Source organism: Pogoniulus pusillus, chromosome 5, assembly GCF_015220805.1.
Source record: "Pogoniulus pusillus isolate bPogPus1 chromosome 5, bPogPus1.pri, whole genome shotgun sequence".
Taxonomy (NCBI): Eukaryota; Metazoa; Chordata; class Aves; order Piciformes; family Lybiidae; genus Pogoniulus; species Pogoniulus pusillus.
In genome coordinates, this window is record NC_087268.1 from 38,019,835 (window position 1) to 38,041,295 (window position 21,461).

At 42.7% G+C, this 21,461-nt stretch overlaps 1 protein-coding gene across 4 annotated transcripts in view; it reads right to left on the bottom strand.

Moving 5' to 3' along the window:
* ITGBL1 (integrin subunit beta like 1) overlaps positions 1 to 21,461 on the bottom strand; it is a 204,892-nt gene that overhangs the window by 4,890 nt on the left and 178,541 nt on the right. For all 4 annotated transcript variants that reach the window (XM_064143804.1, XM_064143803.1, XM_064143802.1 and 1 more), the window contains exons 7-8: positions 19,439 to 19,555; positions 1,525 to 1,671 (exon numbers count right to left, since the gene is read on the bottom strand). In XM_064143804.1, coding sequence (XP_063999874.1) covers positions 1,525 to 1,671; positions 19,439 to 19,555 — 264 coding nt within the window. The remainder of the gene's footprint in view (positions 1 to 1,524; positions 1,672 to 19,438; positions 19,556 to 21,461) is intronic.

The window sequence follows — 21,461 nt, forward strand, 5'->3', positions numbered from 1 at the left end:
ACCACCCTCTGGTCTGCATAGCCAATAGAGGAGAAAAAAAACCAAAATGGACTGAAAAAAACCAGCCTTGATGTTTCTGCACATTCTTGCCAGATTATCTGCTCCCAAACCCTCAAAGTAAATTGTAGTCTTGATACAGTACTCAAAGCTAATTGTTCTCAGAGCAAGAGCTACCACCTGGAATAAATAAGCAGTTCTCAGCCATACTTCAAAAAAAAGGTAACAGATAATACAAATCTTTTACAATTCAAGGTGGTTTTTCATGCTCATCTATATTTAGAATGCTGTAAAGTGCATTTCATTGACTTTAAGCACAATGTCCCACCTTCACAATTCATATTAAACAAAAAAATAACAGGGAGAGCAAGACTAAGGGAAGTTCTGCAAAAAAACAGAATAAGTCCATTTCTTCAAATAACTTAGCATCCTCTTACATATTCACTAATTTAAAGGTGAAACAGGAAACAAGAGAGAACCAATACAACTGCTTCATTTACTATGACATTTGGAAAAATAACAAAATAAAACGGTGCAGTGGGGAAGAATTATGATAGGTGATAATACCTGGCTGGAAACTCCATCTGAATTTCTTTTGCACTGAAATAAAAGTTACCAAAGGGACAACTGGAAATCTGCCTGATGTAGAAGGCTAAATGTTTTTTTTTTTCCTGCTGGAAGGTTTCTTCTCTGTCTATGCAAGGAATGTATGAACAGAGACATTGTCACATCTAGTCTGGAATGAGTGCATTCTAGCCTCCAGTCAGTTCTATCACCCTTTTTTTTTTTTTTTTGGTCTCTTCTCTTTCAGACAGATTAAACTGTAGGCAGTTTGCACTATGGAGGAGCTAAGAAGCCCTCTTTCCAGTAATGCAATTTCCCAGCCTAAAAGACTGCAAGGTAAGAACATTAGAGAACAATTTCAAATAATTATCAAGATTTTCTAAATGTTATTCCTCCCTGTGGCAATTTTTTTTTTTTTAGCTAGACTGAAGCTGAATATAAGTTAGTAAATGAGAGTCTGTTGGATTCTGTCATGGGGACTGCAGATACCTACCTTTCCTTTGGTGCTCATGAGGGGTTAAGTATCCAAAATGTTAATGTTAACCACTCACCTCCAGTTACTGTTGTCTGAGACACTGCATTTGCCATCTTGCCCACTGCAGTGTTACTTGCAGATAATGCTCCTGTCCCTCAAACTGGATGGAGCACCAAGGATTAGCTCACAGTGTCCAGCTGTTCAGTGCGCACCATCAGCTAAACACATGCAGGAAATTATATGCTGCTAACAAATTGCATAGGAGAGCAACATTGCTCAACACATGCAGCTGTGGTGCGTGCTGGACAAAGAGGATGTTAAGTGCATTACAGAGACAAATACAACAGCCTTTTAATAGCAGGTGCCTTTGAAAGAAAAAGTTACTAAATAACACCCCACTGCCACAAACATTTTCCTTCCAGAACATGATCATTTCCCTCTGTCAGGGCACTGACATGGGGTAGCGCGCAGCTGCTGCCAGTTCTTACCTTTCCCTGAGCATAATATGCCACTCATTGACTCACAGAGGCTTCTGCTCTCGTCCTCTGTCATGTTGCACTTCCTTGAATGCTGGCACAGCTTTCCAAACCACCCATCCTGGCAAATGCATTGGCCACATGAGCAGATACCATGTCCTGTAAGAATAGCAAGGTTGGTTATAAGCAAAACAAGCAGAAACCACTGACTGTGATCACAGCTGAGAACATCTTCACAGCTGTGCAGTGTGATGTGCATATTGTGGGATAGACAGACAGATGCACAGCTTTGGCCTTCATTTTTTAATTCTTATGTTAAACAGGATGTCATAGTGGTGTGCAGACCACCATAAACATGACTCTTGTCATCCAATAAATTTCAGCATCAGCTCAGCTTTATGGAATGGTCACTAATCCACAGTGTTCTGAGGACAGACACGACTCCTTTCCTCCCATGTCTTTAATTCTGCAGCCTGGTGCTGAAGTCTCACTTGCATATCTCATACTATAACCTGAAAAAGGAGACTACAGCACAGGGCTGAGAGCAAAACAGAGAAGGAAGATAAAAGCTACAGCCTCCAGCAGCCCATTACTGCTGGTTATCTGCTACAGTGCATTGAGTAGCTGATGTACAAAGCATGGACTTAACATACTCTGCAGTTACCACAGATTAACTCATACAGCATAGGACAAATATAATTCCCCCAGGCTCTCATGCAATTCTCAAAATACAGCTATCTCAGTTCAACAGTTTCACTCCTGATGTGGTAGCAAAATTCTGAAGGAGTAATCTTCAGTGCACAAGCTTGTGTGACCCAAACACAGGACTTTGAAGGAGAGTGGGCAGGCTGCTATAGTGAGTTCTCTCCACAGGGACACATAGATTCCAATTCTCAGCTCAAAACGAGAAGCCTGAATGAAGGGCAAGATGTACAGGGAGAAGAAGAAAACAGTAGAAGGGCCATAGATATCAAAATATATAAGAGGGGGAAGGAGTGGAAAATTAAATGACAGAAAGAAAATAGGCATGAGGGAAAAAAATAAATAGAGAGCAAGTGTAGAGGAACACACACTGAAATGTAAGGGAAAGAAAGTCAGGGAAGGACAGAGAGGAGAAAGGTCAGGGAAATCCTAGACCATGGGTCAATGATAGAGCTTAGAGGCTCTAGTCAATGTTTTAAAAATGGGGAAATATTAAGTAGAATTTTTGAGAAATATGTGTACAAAGATTAACTACAAAAATTGAATATGCTTGATAGTAAACTGAGTGGAAAACAGTGCAGCAAGAAGGGAAAAGCCACTACAAATGCAGGTAAGAACACAGAGATGGAAAACAGAAAACAACCAACTTTAAATAATACCTCTGCAGCAAAGATCATTTCTTAGTTAATCAGTTTACTAGGCTTAAAAGAAGCAAATGCATACCATTGCCTTTCATCCTACACCACAAACCATAATACGAGAGGTAGAAAACCAAGCATATATACTTCCACATAAGCACCTTCTAAGTAGGTGGTGTGCAGATGCATTAACTTACTGTAGTTAAGCTTCTGTCAGAGCATTTTATTTGCCTTATTTATTTTTAATTAGTACCAGGCAGATTAGACTCAAGAATAGCTCAACCACTGAACAGCAAAATATACAACAGGATATCAATGCCTGAAAGTTGCTTGTGAATATACAAATATTTGTGTTTATTTCAGCAGTGAATAGCAAGAAATCCATTGGCTGATTTCACTGAGAAAATAATTTTGTATCATTTATCTTGTGGAGTCTTTGTGATTTACAGAATGCAGAGACTGATCGTGCCTGTGAAGCCTTTACACGAGTTGAATAAACAGCTAATGAATAATCTATACATTTCCAGCAAACAGATTTTACAGCTTATCCCTTAAAATTCTGACATGCATTTTTCTGAGATGTCTACTCTTCTTTTATGCCATATAAATCCCTAAAATATAAAAGATTATTTTACCTCAGGCAATCCATTTTACCCAAATAACACCTATAGACTCATAGAAATGTCGAGGTGGGAAGACACCTTTGAGATCAAGTTTAACCACTCTCCTAGAGCTCACAATTCTTTGACTACTGCTAAACCACTAAAACCTGTCCCTAAGCACCCAGACTACATGATGTGGTGCTTAGAGACAAGGTTTAGTAGTAGCAATAGCTTACTTCTAGCTGACACCAGCTTGGGAAGCTGTAGCTCTTGGGATACCTCATCCATTGGGGTAGTGAGTGTGGAAGTGTTTAGCTCAGTGCTTGTTAACTCCAGCCTGTGAAAAACTGCTTTACATGGTTTAGGGTGTATATGGAATCATAGAATGATCTAGGTTGGAAAGGACCTCAAAGATCATTCAGTTCTAACCCCCCCACCATAGGCAGTGACACCTCCCACTAGAACAGGTTGCTCAAGGCCTCATCTAACTTGGTCCTCTCATTCAGGTGGCCAGCACCAGAACGAGAGGACACAGCCTCAAGCTGTGCCAGGGGAAATTTAGGCTGGAGGTGAGGAGAAAGTTCTTCACTGAGAGAGTCATTGGACACTGGAATGGGCTGCCCGGGGAGGTGGTGGAGTCGCCGTCCCTGGAGCTGTTCAAGGCAGGATTGGACGTGGCACTTGGTGCCATGGTCTAGCCTTGAGCTCTGTGGTAAAGGGTTGGACTTGATGATCTGTGAGGTCTCTTCCAACCTTGGTGATACTGTGATACCTCCAGGGAGGGAGCACCCACAACCTCCCTGGGCAACCTTTTCCAGTGTTTCACCATCCTCACTGTAAATACCTTCCTAACATTTAGTTTAAATCTCCCCTCTACCAGTTTAAACCCATTCTTTCTTGTCCTTTCATTACAAGGCCTTGTAAACAGTCACTCCCCAGCCTTCTCATAGGCCCCCCTCAGATACTGGAAGGCCACTCTAAGGTCTCCTCAAAGCCTTCTCTTCTCCAGGCTGAAGAGCCCCAACTCTTGTAGCCTGTCCTCATAGCAGAGGTGCTCCGACCCTCTGATCATCTTTCTTGGAGAAGCTCTTTGCATTTATCCAAAGATGCCCAAATAAGCTGACCAAAAGGAAGGGCCAAAACATGAAGAGCAAAGGCTTTCAGCTGAATATAGTATGCAAACTACATTTAAAGTGTTCCAGTTTCATTCCAATGAGCACCAGACTCTCAAAACTAGGAGTAAAAGCAGCAACAAAAAGGGACTGCTCTTATTTATAGGTCCTTTTTAAATTTGAATGTAATTCCCTTCATAGATGAGAATAAACTTCAAGAGTACAGCAATCATTGAGCAAAGAGGGTAAAAGGTAAATCTCTATTTGAAGAAGTCCAGCCCAACTGAATTGGCTAACATGATTAAATACTGATTTAACCACCGAGATTCAGGAGAGCTACCAGAAAGTGTTGGTAACCGAAGGAGTCCTACAAGAAGGCTGGAAAGCGACTGTATACAAAGGCATGTAGTGACAGAGTGAGGGGCAATGGCTTCGAACTAGAGAAGAGCAGATCTAGATTGGATGTTAAGAGGAAGTGCTTTACCATGAGGGTAGTGGAACACTGGAAAAGGTTGCTCAGGGAGGTAGTTAAGGCCCCATCCCTGGAGATACTCAAGGTCATGCTCAGCAGAGCTCTGGGCAACCTGATCTTGTGTATGTCCTTGCTCACTGCAGAGGGAGTGGACTGGATGTGCTTTGGAGGTCCAGACCTTTCTATGATCCTACAATTTAAAGTCACAATCAAATGGCATAGTGCAATGGCTCCGAGGCTATGAATCTTAATTCATAAAATACTGTGCTAATGAGCATTTAAATACATAACAGAATGTTTTAAACATTAATCTCCAATCAAGAGGAAAGACTGTGATGGGGGAGAGGCAAAGGAAAGAAAAAGATTACATTAAAGAGGATGACACTTTGTTAAGAATTATCAATAAATCCACAGAATTTAACCGTGAAATCTGAATCCAGCAACAAGGAAAGCTGTGAAAGGTTACTGGATGTCCATTGTAACCCAGATTAGCCTGGACACCAGCTTGAACTGTTTCTGATCATGCATGGAAATAAAACAATGTGATCATTTAAGATGACTTACACAATTGTTGTTGGAGTTCTCAAAACATCTCCATGATAATATTCTAATATGAAAGGCATCATTACATGTGAATGTCAGCCTGGTAAGAAAGGTGAAGTAATCACTGCAAAGGATGCTGGTTCTTATTTATAGACATACGGGTTATGATCAGATAATGTCCATGAAGGACAAACAGCAGCTTGTCCAAAACAAAACATGGCACCTGAGGAGAACAAAAATCACAAACTAATACAATTAGAATAGAATAAAATCAATAGTGGCCAGAAATGAAGAAAAAAATCTTCTGTTAGGAAAATACGAATCTGGATTTCCTGAACTGACAAATCTATTCCATAGGCAAAAAAAAAAACAAAAAAACAAACCAAAAACAACCCAGTTTTCCACACTAAGAGATAAATCCACCTGAATCCTATGAGGAGAGGCTGAGGGAGCTGGAGTTGTTTAGCCTGGAGAAGAGGAGGCTCAGGGGGGACCTTATTGCTGTCTACAACTATCTGAAGGGAGGTTGTAGCCAGGTGGGGGTTGGTCTCTTCTCCTGGGCAACTAGCAGCAGAACAAGGGGACACAGTCTCAAGTTGTGCTGGGGGAAGTATAGTTTGGATGTTAGGAGGAAGGTCTTGCCAGAGAGAGTGATTGGCATTGGAATGTGCTGCCAGGGAGGTGGTGGAGGCACCATCCCTGGAGGTGTTCAAGCAAAGACTGGATAAGGCATTTAGTGCCATGGTCTAGATGACTGGCTAGGGCTGGGTGCTAGTTTGGACTGGATGATCTTGGAGGTCTCCTCCAGCGTGGTTGATTCTGTGATTCTATGATGGCACAGAGATGCCACGAGTTAGGATCAAGAAGGCTGCACAGACAAAGAAATACAGACTAAACAGATAGCAACTAACGTAAATGAGAAGTTTTGTTGAGAACGAAACAGATATAATAGAAAAACAAAACCAATCAAAGAAACAAGCATCCCCCAGCCCCAAAATCTAACCAGATAAAGCAGTAAGTTGTAAAAGTATACTAGGAATACGAAAAATCTCATCATAATGCAGGATCCCTGATGTAGGACAATGCAGTAAATGAAATTAATAGTTCTCTCTGTATTTAAATAGAAACAGACCTTTTTTTTCCTTTATTATTACAGGACTATGATAAAGGACTTTCCATTATATTATTAACATAAGAGAATATTAAACAACATCTATCTGGAAGAAATGCTCTGAGGGAGCAGGCTTCATTAACTTGTTCAAATATGCCATAAGATTTGGTAAAAATATTACTAGATCATTGAATTTCTCAATTAGTTCTATTACTTTAATTTCTGTTGCTATGTTTATTGAATACCTGGAGAAGGAAATAAGGTGAACAGTTCTGACAACTTGTGATGATTTGGATGTTCCCCGCCCCCCACACTTTAGAAATCACTCAGACTAGACTCAGCTGGCTCTGGGAATATAAATGAAGCCTATATTTACAGCTGGCACAATATACAAGCAGATATTTACAGTATATACAGTTATAGACAGAAATAGACAAGGTAAAAGGTAATAGAGAAACAAAACTCCCCTCCCAGAAACCTGAGTCCCCAGGAGGGGCTCTCAACCACCCCTGCACCTTCCCCCTACCCCTTTCAACCTTACCCCAATCCCAAGGAAGAATGAAGGTTCAGCCAAGAGGTTAAGAAGCAAAGTGGGTTAGGCCAAATGGAAGGTGAGGTTGGGGAGTAAGATGCAGCTCAGTCAGCAGCCCAAGTGAAAGTGAGAGAAAAATGGTGAGAGTGTTATCTAATGTTTTTATTTCTTGTTCCCAAACTCCTCAGCGAGACTGTGAGGGAAGTAGACATCACCATTGTTTTCCTTTCACAGCCTGTGATCTAGTCCTTCTCACCAAAACAGTCTAGCTAGCTTCAAACTAGCACACAACTGCAGATAGACAAACAATACAAGTATTGTGGGAGTGCAAAGTGAAGAAGGATAATAACAGGCGGATGCTGACCTCGGTTCCCACCAGCTGCTGGTTACCTAATCTCAGAAGAGACAGATAATGGACACCTCGTTAATGAGGAAAACAAGGCATGTTTTATGCTGATGGAGTGGGTTGTCCTTGACTAATTATGCTAATGAGTAGGCATGTGCCTTGTGTCCCTGAGGGTATTTATTGAGAGCCGAATGATCAATAAACATCTCTGGCATAATTCACATTGAATGGTCTGGAGTCCATGTGGCATCGCCTTTGATCACACTGATCTGTGTGGGCCTTGACCACATTTCCCACGGCAAGCTAAACAGGGTGTTGCAACACCTGAGCTAAAACAGGCATTTTGCAACAAGGTACAAAGAAAAATACTGATAGGCTATTGTAGAGTCCAAGGGGATGGCATTCAATAGCTCCAAGTGCTGGGTGCTGCACTTTGGCCACAACAACCCCATGCAGAGATACAGGCTGGGGTCGGAGTGGCTGGAGAGCAGCCAGACAGAGAGGGATCTGGGGGTGCTGATTGCTACCCGCCTGAACATGAGCCAGCAGTGTGCCCAGGTGGCCAAGAGAGCCAGTGGCATCCTGGCCTGCATCAGGAATGGTGTGGCCAGCAGGAGCAGGGAGGTCATTCTGCCCCTGTACTCTGCACTGGTTAGACCACACCTTGAGTATTGTGTTCAGTTCTGGGCCCCCCAGTTTAGGAGGGACATTGAGATGCTTAAGCGTGTCCAGAGAAGGGCGATGAGGCTGGGGAGAGGCCTTGAGCACAGCCCTATGAGGAGAGGCTGAGGGAGCTGGGGTTGTTTAGCCTGGAGAAGAGGAGGCTCAGGGGTGACCTTATTGCTGTCTACAACTACCTGAGGGGTGGTTGTGGCCAGGAGGAGGTTGCTCTCTTCTCTCATGTGGCCAGCACCAGAACGAGAGGACACAGCCTCAAGCTGTGCCAGGGGAGATTTAGGCTGGAGGTGAGGAGAAAGTTCTTCCCTGAGAGAGTCATTGGACACTGGAATGGGCTGCCCGGGGAGGTGGTGGAGTCGCCGTCCCTGGAGCTGTTCAAGGCAGGATTGGACGTGGCACTTGGTGCCATGGTCTAGCCTTGAGCTCTGTGGTAAAGGGTTGGACTTGATGATCTGTGAGGTCTCTTCCAACCCTGATGATACTGTGATACTGTGGTACTGTGGTATTTTTACTATAAATAGGCCACATAGTATCATCCAAGCCTAATAAAGGTGGACTGTGGTTCCAGTTGGAGCAATACAAGAGGCAGCAAGCTCAGTAAAACCTTCAAGCATGTGGTGGAAGGTCCAAATGATACCTGGAATACATATCTATCACATGCCCTAAACACCTGCCCAAATGCCCACCTTCTGTCCTGGGTGGAAGAAGCAGGAAAGCAGACAGGAGCTTAGGAGCCTCTCAGTCTCTCACAGGCCCCATATTGGGCCTTGCTTTCCAGCTTGTTTTGTTTTGTGATGAACACAGGTGAGGATCCCAGGCCTGTGCACCTTCCTTTTTTTTTGAGAAATCATTCAGGATTGGTGCTAGGGTGGTTTTATTTGTTGCTGTTGGTCAAAGACACTCGTCAAAATGCTTAAAACCTAGCAAACTTGTTCCTTTGCTCCTGCTGCACTTGTTTTGGTCGCTACCCGTTTGCCTTACACGCCTCTGTGTGCCGCGGCACTTTGCATCGCGCGTAACTGGGGACTTGCCTGCCACCGGCAGCCCTGGCCCTGCCTCACCGAGCCGAGGGACTGTAAAGCCCTTAGGCTGGGATACAGCTGCCCCCCTGAGCTCAGATGAGCCAGAGTATAGGTAACTACACAGCAACAGCAAGTGGTGACACCGGGAGCTGCTGGCCCCACCGCTCCAGCCAGTCATGCCAACCCATTGCTCCGGCCCGAGGGCCGACTCCTTGCTGTACACAGCGCTCGATCAGACTGCTCCAGCCCTCACACCTGGACCCTGCTTTGCCCAGGTGGCTGCTGAGCACCTGATGACTTCCTGAGAGCCACGGAAGCCGTGTCTCGTGTCCGTGGGCCTCCTCAGGTGACGTGCTCCATCTGAACTGAACCAGCAGCAAAACCCAGTCACACCATTACCTCCACCACATGAAAGTCCACCACGTGGCTGGGACTGTATTTTTCCTGTTTATGTGTTTGGATTGCAAATATTGAGACTCTTAACCATTGAGTAACCTAACTCTCTTTACTCAAGTTTGTGAAAGTTTATGCTTAACCTTTAAGCAGCAGTTTGTGCTGCAAGTCTCTCTAAAAACCTTTCTTAAATCACTTAAATTTAGTCTGACTGTGTGGCCTGCAGGACAAGGGAGGTTATTCTGCCCCTGTACTCAGCACTGGTCAGGCCACACCTTGAGTGCTGCATCCAGTTCTGGGCTCCTCAATTCAAGAGAGATGTTGAGGTGCTGGAACGTGTCCAGAGAAGGGCAACAAAGCTGGTGAGGGGCCTGGAACACAAACCCTACGAGGAGAGGCTGAGGGAGCTGGGGGTTATTTAGCCTGGAGAAGAGGAGGCTCAGGGGGGACCTCATTGCTGTCTACAACTTCCTGAAAGGACATTGTAGCCAGGTGGGGGTTGACCTCTTCTCCCAGGCAACCAGCAACAGAACAAGGGGACACAGTCTCAAGTTCTGCCAGGGTAGGTATAGGCTGGATGTTAGGAGAAAGTTCTTCCCAGACAGAGTGATTGGCATTGGAATGGGCTGCCCAGGGAGGTGGTGGAGTTACCGTCCCTGGAGGTGTTCAAGAAAAGCCTGGCTGAGGCACTTAGTGCCATGGTCTAGTTGACTGGCTAGGGCTGGGTGCTAGGTTGGGCTGGATGATCTTGGAGGTCTCTTCCAACCTGGTTGATTCTAGGATTCTATGATTCTATGCTGTAATGGCTATTTATAGCCCAATATATGATGTTCCACATCCAAGTCCCCTCTGTATTTGCAAATCATTGTTTATCATTCAACCTAAATGTTTATTCGTTAGCAATTCATTATCTGCTCATTTCAAAAGAAAGATAAAATTAAATTGCTTTTTACAAGCCCAAATCATATTTTATACTATTAAAAAGCTAAACAAGCAACATTCTCTGTGCATCTTTGTAAAATCTCAACCATTAAAACCCCTGCACAAATGGCTGGGTGGCTGGGACATAAAAGTGTTGGGTGGGAAATAAACTCTTACTTTACTGTACCAGGAAGCATAGAAAAATTAGAGGTTCAATTCAGATTCCCAGTGCCATTTGACATACCCTGTATCAAGGACATCCTCATGACTTGATGATCTGTGAGGTCTCTTCCAACCCTGATGATACTGTGATACTGTGACAGCAGATGCCATGCAGGCATTCCTGAGTCTTTGTGGAACCAAGCTAGGGTCAGGCAAGGGTAGCCATGAGAATCAGAAATCATACAAGGTGCCTAAATTTAGGCAACTGGAGACTTTGAGAATTTTTTCTCAGGTAGTCTGGAAAACTGTGGTAAAGCCAGAAGTTGAATTCACATTTCTGAATTTTCAGACTAGTTAGTGTCAAAAGCTGTCTTCAGATGAGAGACTTGCCAGGCTAAGTAATATTTTAGGTATATTGGAGAGTTCCAAATATGTCCTATATACATCTGTTTCTGTACATTAGTATATGAAATGAGGAAACTGACATCAACTGCAGCACAATATTCATAGTTTTGCTTAATGAAGTTGAGGCCTCATCCCTGGAGGTGTTTAAGGCCAGGCTGGATGGAGCTCTGGCCAACCCGATCTAGGGTAGGGTGCCCTTGCCCATGGCAGGGGGTTTGGAACCAGATGATCATAGAATCAACCAAGCTGGAAGAGACCTCCAAGAGCATCCAGTCCAACCTAGCACCCAGTCCTAGCCAGTCAACTAGACCATGGCACCAAGTGCCTCATCCAGGCTTTGCTTGAACACCTCCAGGGATGGTGACTCCACCACCTCCCTGGGCAGCCCATTCCAATGCCAATCACTCTCTCTGTGAACAACTTCCTCCTAACATCCAGCCTAGACCTCCCCCAGCACAACTTGAGACTGTGTCCCCTTGTTCTATTGCTGGTTGCCCAGGAGAAGAGGCCAACCCCCACCTGGCTACAATGTCCCTTCAGGTAGTTGTAGACAGCAATAGTTCTCTCCCAAGCTGGTTGATTCTATGATTCTGTGATGAAATCTTGGCCGTGAATTAAATGAATGGAAATGCCCAGGAAAGCACTGAAATGAGGTTAAAAAACTGAGCTGTGATTGATAACTAACAAGAGACATCAGTAAAACTGAATGTGTTGTTTTGCCAAAATCATAAAGTCTGCACTTTCACAAAACAATGGTATGGTCACTTCCATGCTCTCTTGTCAGCAGAAGACAGTGTGAGCATCAACAAAGGATGAGAACAGAGAGACAGTGTATATCTTATGTAATTCTTTTTTTTTATAAGCCAAACAAAAATGGTATTGTCCTAAGAATGTTAAAAATGAGCAAGCACAAATAGACACCAGACTTACCTAAAACTGAACAGAGATGAAAAACTCTGAGCCGAAAGATCATCCTAATATTTGGATGTCAAATAATATAAAAGAACTGTTTAAAACCTGAGTTGTTGTTGTCAGTCAATTGAAATAAAAAGACTTACTGACAACTTAATGGACAACATCTTTTGTCCATCAGGATCACACAAGTGAGCCTAACCAAACTACTTCAATCCAGCTGTGAAGGCAGACCAGAGTAAGGAGGGTAATATTAATTATCTCAGCATTTCCTCCAAGGACAAAAGATCTCCTCCAGCTTTTATGACACTTTATACTACAACCAGGATCACAAACTAATGAGAACTAACATCTTTTGCCAAAAGACATTGGTATAAATAGTCATAAGTGATAGCTGCATTTACTCTTTGATGCGATTTAACATTATACAACTGAATTCTCTACAGCATTAGGATTACACTTTGATGTGCTTTGGCCAAAACAAACAGTTATCAATTCAAAGTGAATTTGCTCAGATTAAAACAAACAAGCAAACAAACAAACAAATTAAAACAAACAAACAAACAAAAAAATACAGGCTTCCCAAAGCAGTCTGCTATCACCAGTCCAAGAATTTGCTTTCTGGTATGACCAGAGACTTAGTTCTTTCTTAGCATTGAGGGCAGTGCAAACTAAATGTTAAAACATCTCATAAAAGCTCATTATCGAATTGGTGGCCCACTGTATGAAGCATAGACATAAAACAAGAGAAGAGCATCTGTAGAAATATATAGAGGCCTTGCTATGTGCTGCCTGTTGCAAGTTTCAGTGTTTGCTAGTGGCCCTAGTGACAAACTCGCATGAAGCTTCAGCCAATTCTTTCCTAATCTTTGTTGGATTTGTTTTTATTACAGATTTTTCAGGCAGCACAATCCTTCACCAACTAGTAGCATGCAGAGAACCCCAAACAGCTTCTGTTTTATTACTCCAACAGTTGCTACTTTGCTGCAACAAGAACTCACATCTAGGTCAATAGTGGGTCCATAGAGCAAATCAAAATGAATGGATTTAAGAGCATTATCAAATCAATTTCAAACTGATCTTTAATTCTTGTTGCATGCCTGCCCTCAGTGCTAGAAGAGAATAGAACATAATGGACAACAGCCAATCTGATGAGGAGGAGCATCACTGAAAAACATAACTGGACACAGTAGGGAAACAAATAACATTTGAGAGTTCAGGACACATTTGTAGCACAGTCACAACGTCCAAGGACAGAGAAGTATCTCTTAGCAGCATACAGGATATATAAATATCAAGCCTGGTGTGCATCAGTGACATATCCATGCCAAGAAAGAACTTGTGCTGGCAAATCTCCAGTCATATGTGTGCATCAAAAATGCTTAACTTGCCCAAGAAAGACTTCAAAGAAGCAAGCAAAGCCAGAGAAAACATGATATTGACTATTGTTGAAGATCAACACTGCAATACACCAGGGAGGATCTTAGATAATTGAAAAAAAATGAACTGTTGGTAATGGACCTTTAGCTAGAACATATTTATGTCAAAAAGGCTACATGAGACACCTTCTCCAGTTATATTAAGTCTCTGTGAAGAGGCACAGATGAAGAAAGAGGAACACAAAGGAAGGACTTGGCAAGCGGGTTGAAGGAAGAAAATCTCTCCCTCTACTCAGCTCTCATGCAAGAACGTAATATCCAGTTCTGGGTTTCCTGGTACAAGAAAGACATGGATGTGTTACAATGCAGGCCCAAAGGAGGGGCACAACATTGATCAGAGGGTTGAAACAGCTCTACTGTAAAGAAAGGCTGAGAGAGTTGAGACTGTTGAACCTGGAGAAGAAAATGCTCTTTAGAGACCAGATTTCAGCCTTTCAGCATTATAAAAAGGGCCTCTAAGAAAGACGGAAAGAGACTTTTTACCAAGGCATGTATTGACAGAACAAGAGGAAATGGTTCTAAAGTGAAAAGGGGTGGGTTTGTCTTGGACACAAAGAATTTTGTTTTTATTATCAGGGTGGTAAGATACCAGAACAGGTTGCTCAAAGAAACTGTGGATGCCCTGCCAGTACAAGTGCTCAAGGCTAGGTTGGATGGGGTTTTGAGTAACCTGAAGTCCTTGCTCATTTCCAGAAGGTTGGAATTGGATAATCTTTAAAGGTTCTTTCCAACCCAAACCATTCTATGATTCTGTGAATCCATTTCTAATAGCAAAGTGCTGTGGAATCTATGCCAAGTCCTCCTTCAACCTCTGTCTGCGGAGACGTAATGTCTCTATTCTTGGCATGGCAATGATGGACAGATGAATTTTTAAGTGAATGACTCACTACAATCATGCAGAGATGTGGTAATAGGGTCTCACTCAGTGGTACCCTGATTTATCATGTCTTTTGCCTCATGCCTTTCTGCTGTCACCTGCACAGCTGGTCTGGAAAGCAAGCTATTAATCAATCTCTGCTAAGAGGAGGAGGCTGGTTCACAATTCTTAGTCAAATCATTTAGGCTGTCATCCACATTCCTCATTTCAACACACATTTAATCTGAAAATACTGGTCTTCCTTGTCCTTACAGGCACGTGGTGCTCACTGTCAGACCCTACACATTCACACAGGCCATCCTAAAATGCTCAGAAGCCAGTTACTAGCAAAGGCTTACATGCTGACTACCTAGGTAACAACAGTGGTAGAAAAAATGCTAATAAAAAGAGGAGAAAGAAAGAGAAAGGAATAAGCAGTTCAGCAAAAGTTGTCAAGACATTTATACTGAAATGAAATCATGGACAAATCCAAAAGGAAAGAGGTGAGAGATATATGTGCCATTAGGGCAAAATTAATGAGAAGTTCTGTAAATAGATGAGTTGCAAAAGAGGAAAGAAAATAAGGTTTTAAATGGGTAGAATCTCCTAAAAATGAGATATATGAAATATAGCATAATGAAGGAAATGTTAAAAAATGTTATCAGGATAGGAAGTGATAACCAAGCAAATCATCTGATGATTACAGAAGAGTGAGGTGGAGGTTATCAGTAACATCAGAGACCATTGAGACTCTGAAGGTGATCACAATGACAGAAATTCCTACATTTGGTCAGAAACTGTAGCAAGAGATATTGCAATGAAAATCACAGATATGTTGAAATGTTGGAAGTCAGCAAAAGACAAAGTCAGAGAAAATGCATCAGGAAAAAGTGTCTCATATTATGAGCATGAAGGTAAGGAAAGGTGAGTAGATTTCAGTGAGTGAACACAAAGCTGCAATTGATGGGAACGTTCTTGTACCAGGTATTCACACTCAAATGGGTGCTACCTGAAGTCATTGAGGTGGGCAGTGCTTCTCAAATCAGGTGAGTCAGAAACACAGAACAGTGGTGATCAAAGAACAGAGGATTTCAGAATCTGACAGCGCCAAAAAAAACCCAAAACCCAAAAGAAATAACAACCAAAAAAAAACAAAACCCAAACCAAAAGAAAAAATCCAAAACAACAAACAAACAAAACAAAACAAAAGCAACCAAAAGAACCCCAAACCATCAAACAAAAAACTCCACAACAATCCCTCAAAAAAAGAAAAAAAAAAAGGGGGGGGGGGGGGGGGGGGCGGGGAAGCAGGAAGGGAAAAGAGGAAGAGAGACAAAGAATGAGGGAAGGAGTCACTTCAGAGCTCCAGCAATCTAGAGGAGGAAAAGTCATGTATGGAAGAAGAGTGCAAGATTAGTAAGTCATCTATGTTTTTAAATTTGGTTCTCAGTGCACATTACACGGAAAACCCAGGTGTGTGCAAAGAAAGAAACTCCTCTGTGGTGATTTGCTTCTCAGTGCACCTTGCATGGAAAACCCAGGTGTGTGCAAAGAAAGAAACTCCTCTGTGGTGATTTGATTCTCAGTGCACCTTGCATGGAAAACCCAGGTGTGTGCAAAGAAAGAAACTCCTCTGTGGTGATTTGGTTCTCAGTGCACCTTGCATGGAAAACCCAGGTGTGTGCAAACAATGAAACACCTCTGTGGTGATTTGATTCTCAGTGCACATTACATGGAAAACCCAGGCATGTGCAAACAATGAAACACCTCTGTGGCATGAGAACAGGAACAGAGGAAGGTGAAAACAGTCCTTGGCCTTAAAAGAACAAAAGCAGATGGAATCATGAAATAAAAATAATAGGAACATGCTTCATGAAGTAAATAACAACTAAACCTAAAATAATGTTTAAAATATCTCAAATTATACTTATAAATATAATAGACAGGTCAAGAAATAAAATGTCAAGAACATGAAAAAATAATCTGCCAATTATGTAGCAGTGGATTACCAACAAATCTACCACAGGGGACAAAAAAGTAGAGGATGGTATTAGCAGTAGCCTATCTAATTGAGAAAACTAAACCTCTAGACACCAGTCTCATCTCACCAACTTCAGACAGCTGTGAGTGCACAAAGATGCTCTACTTTCCCTTGAGGTATTTCAGAGATCAGCTCATATCTTGGTGTATTTACTCAATTTTTTTTGCTATGCTTCCTCCTCCTCTTTTACTTAGAGGAAAGCCCAGGACAGCAGGATTCCTGACTTGGCATTTAGTCTGTTATTCTGGGGAAAGTATTCGGAATAAACTCAGCTCCCTGGAACAGCAGGACTTCTGAAGTCTTGTCAACAGATGCTATGCATTGTAATTTAAAATGGGGCACATGCACTTGAACTGCATTTTCCCATACAATTCCTTTTACCTTCAGAGAATTATTACTAATTCAACTATTAGCTTGAGTGAAAGCAGAAAAGTGGAACTTGAGACTAACAGTGTTTCATAAGTTCATGAGCTGGCTTTCCTTTCTAGTTGTTGTTTCAAAAATAGGGGGAAAAAAGCTAAAGTGTATATATTTTACAAATAAATAATTAATTTAAACCTTATGGTGGCCTTCCAGTACTTTAAGTGGGACCTACAGCAAAGGCTGGGAGGGACTCCTTGTCAAGGAGTGCAGAGAGAGGATGAGAGATAACGGTTTTAAATGGAAAGAAGATAGCTTAATCTCAATGTGATGAAGAAATTGTTTGCTCTTAGGATGGTGAGACACTGGAACAAGTTGCCTAGAGACTGTGGATGCTCCATACCTGGAAACGTTCAAGGCCAGATTGGATGTGGCTTTGAGCAACCCAGTCTAGTGGAAAGTGGCCATCCCTGCCCATGGTAGACAGATTGGAACTACAAGATTTTTAATGTCCCTTCTAACCCAAATCATTCTATGTGCCTAAGAATTTCTGCCATTCTCTGTGGACAGAGTTATTTAAACTAAATATGAGAGTTTATTTAGGTAGCAATGTGACTTAGAGCGTCTCTTGCACTGGAGAAAACTGGGCGCTGGCTCAGATGTTGAGGTGGTTATTCATTTAAGTGCGAGGTGCTCTAGCTAGCAACAAAAACTGAGACCCCACCTGGAGTACTGCATCCAGTTCTGGAGCCCCTAGTACAAGAGGGATATGGATATGCTGGAGCATGTCCAGAGAAAGGCTATGGGGATGCTCAGAGGGCTGCAGCAGCTCTCCTACAAGGACAGACTGAAAGAGTTGGGGCTGTTCAGTCTGCAGAAGAAAAGGCTCCGAGGTGACCTTATTGTGGCCTTCCAGTATCTGAAGGAGGCCTAAAAACGATGGGGAGGGACTTTTTAGGCTATTAGGAAGTGACAGGACTAGGGGGAATGGAGCGAAACTGGAGGTGGGGAGATTCAGACTGGACATGAGGAGGAAGTTGTTCAGCATGGGAGTGGTGAGAGCCTGGAATGGGTTGCCCAGGGAGGTGGTTGAGGCCTCATCCCTGGAGGAGTTTAAGGCCAGGCTGGACGAGGCTGTGGCCAGCCTGATCTAGGCTAAGGTGTCCCTGCCTACAGCAAGGGGAGTTCAAACTAGATGATCCTTGTGGTCCCTTCCAACCCTGACTGATTCTATGATTCTAAATCATCACTTCCTCATGAGAAAGAACAGCATTTTTGCCCACAATGTTTAATATGTGCAGTATATTTAGCATTATTAACATTGAAGAACTGTCATTTAAAAAAGAAAAGTAAAACATGAGTTGCACAAATGGAAAATATATTTTTCAACCATGGAAGATGATGAAATTTGATTTCCAAACATTTAATTTGCAATAAATGCGACCCAACTTTTTTGTGCTTCTTCTTGCTTCCATGTCCTTTATACTAAAATAACTTCCAAATGTTTTTTTTTTTTTTTTTGCCCATTCACATTATTGAACTACACTGAATGCAACAGATGATGATGGTGGCTGCTTAGACATTTGAACTAGAATTTTCCATATATATGGTGAAGTCACCATCCCTGGAGATCATAGAATCAATCAGGTTGGAAGAGACCTCCAAGATCATCCAGTCCAACCTAGCACCCAGCCCTATCCAGTCAACTAGACCATGGCACCAAGTGCCTCATCCAGGCTTTGCTTGAACAGCTCCAGGGACAGCGACTCCACCACCTCCCTGGGCAGCCCATTCCAATGCCAACCACTCTCTCTGCCAACAACTTCCTCCTAACGTCCAGCCTATACTTTCCCTGGCACAACTTGAGACTGTGTCCCCTTGTTCTATTCCTGCTTGCCTGGGAGAAGAGGCCACCCTCTACCTGGCTACAATGTCCCTTCATGTAGTTGTAGACAGCAATGAGGACACCCCTGAGCCTCCTCTTCTCTAGGCTAAACCACTCCAGCTTCCTCAGCCTATCATAGGGTTTGATGTTCAAGAAAAGCCTGGATGAGGCACTTAGTGCCATGGTCTAGTTAACTGGATAGGGCTGGGTGTTAGGTTGGAGTGGATGATCTTGGAGGTCTCTTCCAACCTGGTTGATTCTATGAATTACTATGATAATGTAACTCAAGCATTTTAGATTAACACCTAACATATTATACTACTTTTTTTTTCTTTTTAAGAAAATAGATCCCTGTCAGTGAATAAGAAATATTCAAAGCTGTTACTGAAGATTATGACCTTTAAATTAAATACAACACCCTCAGTAAAGCATCAGCTGTACCAAACAGAAATTAAACCACCTAATTTTTCACATTTTCTCTTGTGTCTGCATTCTTCTCTACTGAACACTGCTGGAATTTGGCCTACAGTAGAGCACTTACATTGTGTTACCAGATGTATTTAATCTGCTTCACTATCAGTATTTCCAAAGCTTTAAAGTAGATATTCACTAACAATATTTATAGAAGCTTGCTTCCTACAAAAAAAATAAATCTGTAATTTAATGTAATTCATCAATTATTTTAATAGTCTAGAGGCACATTATGTTATAAAATCACAGGGAACAGAAAGTTATTAGCTGCCAAGATTTATATGGATTCTACTACTTCAATGTTATACTAAATGACTGCATACCCCCACAAACAACGCCGTCCATGTTTTCACACTGCCGATCATCACATTCACAGTTTTTGCCGTGGACTCTGCTGTCTCCTGGAGGGAAGCACGCACACTGGCCGCATTCACATCTCCCTGTAAGAGTTAACAATACTTAGAGTCATGATTCCAGTCAAGTAAAACAAACAAAATAAGTTTCCAAACTTTACACCTTCCAAGATGAGCTAAAGTCACTCAGAATTAATCAAAATAGGGACCTAATTAATTTTTTAATTAAATAAACAAAACAACCCAAAATTATCCCTCCTCCATGGCAATCAGAAACAAAGCATATGACTATTAGGTCTTCACAGTATCACAGTATCAACAAGGTTGGAAGAGACCTCACAGATCATCAAGTCCAACCCTTTATCACAATTCTCAAGGCTAGACCATGGCACCAAGTGCCATGTCCAATCCTGCCTTGAACAGCCCCAGGGACAGCGACTCCACCACCTCCCCGGGCAGCCCATTCCAGTGTCCAATGACTCTCTCAGTGAAGAACTTTCTCCTCACCTCTAGCCTAAATCTCCCCTGGCGCAGCCTGAGGCTGTGTCCTCTCGTTCTGGTGCTGGCCACCTGAGAGAAGAGAGCAACCTCCTCCTGGCCACAACCACCCCTCAGGTAGTTGTAGACAGCAATAAGGTCACCCCTGAGCCTCCTCTTCTCAGAAAGAGTGGAAATGGCAAAAATAAACAACCATTGTCATTGTATGTTTTTCATATCTCAGCTTTGCGTAACAGAGCTATGCCCTGAAGGAATGGTTAAGTGTTTTAACAACTGCCTAGGGAAGCTTTGGAATCACCACCCCTGGAGGTATTCAGAAATCATTTAGATGTGGTGCTTAGGCACGTGAATTAGTGGTGACCTTGTCAGTGCTAGATTAGCAGTTGGACTTGCTGATCTTAGATAGCTTTTCAAACCTTAATAATGTTATGGTTCTGAAAAAAAACCCCAAGCAATTAGAGCCAGAAAAATGATCAAAGGTCTGGAGTACCTCTACTGGCCCCCTCAATTCAAGAGAGATGTTGAGGTGCTGGAATGTGTCCAGAGAAGGGCAAAGCAGCTGGTGAAGGGCCTGGAACACAAACCCTATGAGGAGAGGCTGAGGGAGCTGCGGGTGTTTAGCCTGGAGGAGAGGAGGGTCAGGGCTGACCTCATTGCTGTCTACAACTACCTGAAGGGAGGCTATAGCCAGGTGGGGGGTAGCCTCTTCTGCTAGGCAAGCAGCAACAGAACAAGGGGACACAGTCTCAAGCTGTGCTGGGGGAGGTCTAGGCTGAGATGTTAGGAGGAAGTTGTTGCCAGAGAGAGTGATTGGCATTGGAATGGGCTGCCCAGGGAGGTGGTGGAGTCACCACCCCTCGAGGTCTTCAGGAAAAACCTGGATGAGGCACTCGGTGCCATGGTCTAGTTGACTGGATAGGACTGGGTGCTAGGTTGGAGTGGATGATCTTGGAGGTCTCTTCCAACCTGATTGATTCTATGATTCTATGATTCCTATGAAGGAAGGCTGAGAGAGTTGGGGTCTTTCAGCCTGGAGAAGGGAAGGCTCTGGGGAGACCTTAATTGCAGATTTCCAGTACCTTTAAAGAGAGCCTGTATGAAAGATTGGGACAGTCTTTTTAGCAGGGACTGTTGCAGCAGGTCAAGGTGTAGTGGTTTTTAAGAGGGTAAATTTAGACCAGATATAGGGAAGAAATCTTTTACTGTGAAAGTGGTGAAACAATGGAACAGGCTGCCCAGAGTGGTGGCAGATGCCCCATTCATGAAAACATTCAGAGTAAGGTTGGATGGATCTCTGAGCATCCTGATGTAGTTAAAAATGTCCCTGCTCATTGCAGGGCGTTTGGATTAGATAACCTTTGAAAGTTCCTTTAAAAGGAAAACTCCAAGATATTATTTATGTGTGTAGAAATAGAACTCTTCAGATACTGTCAGTCATTTAGAAAGCAAAAAGCCCTATAATTTTTCTTGTCTACATCTTAGGAAATAGAAGCTG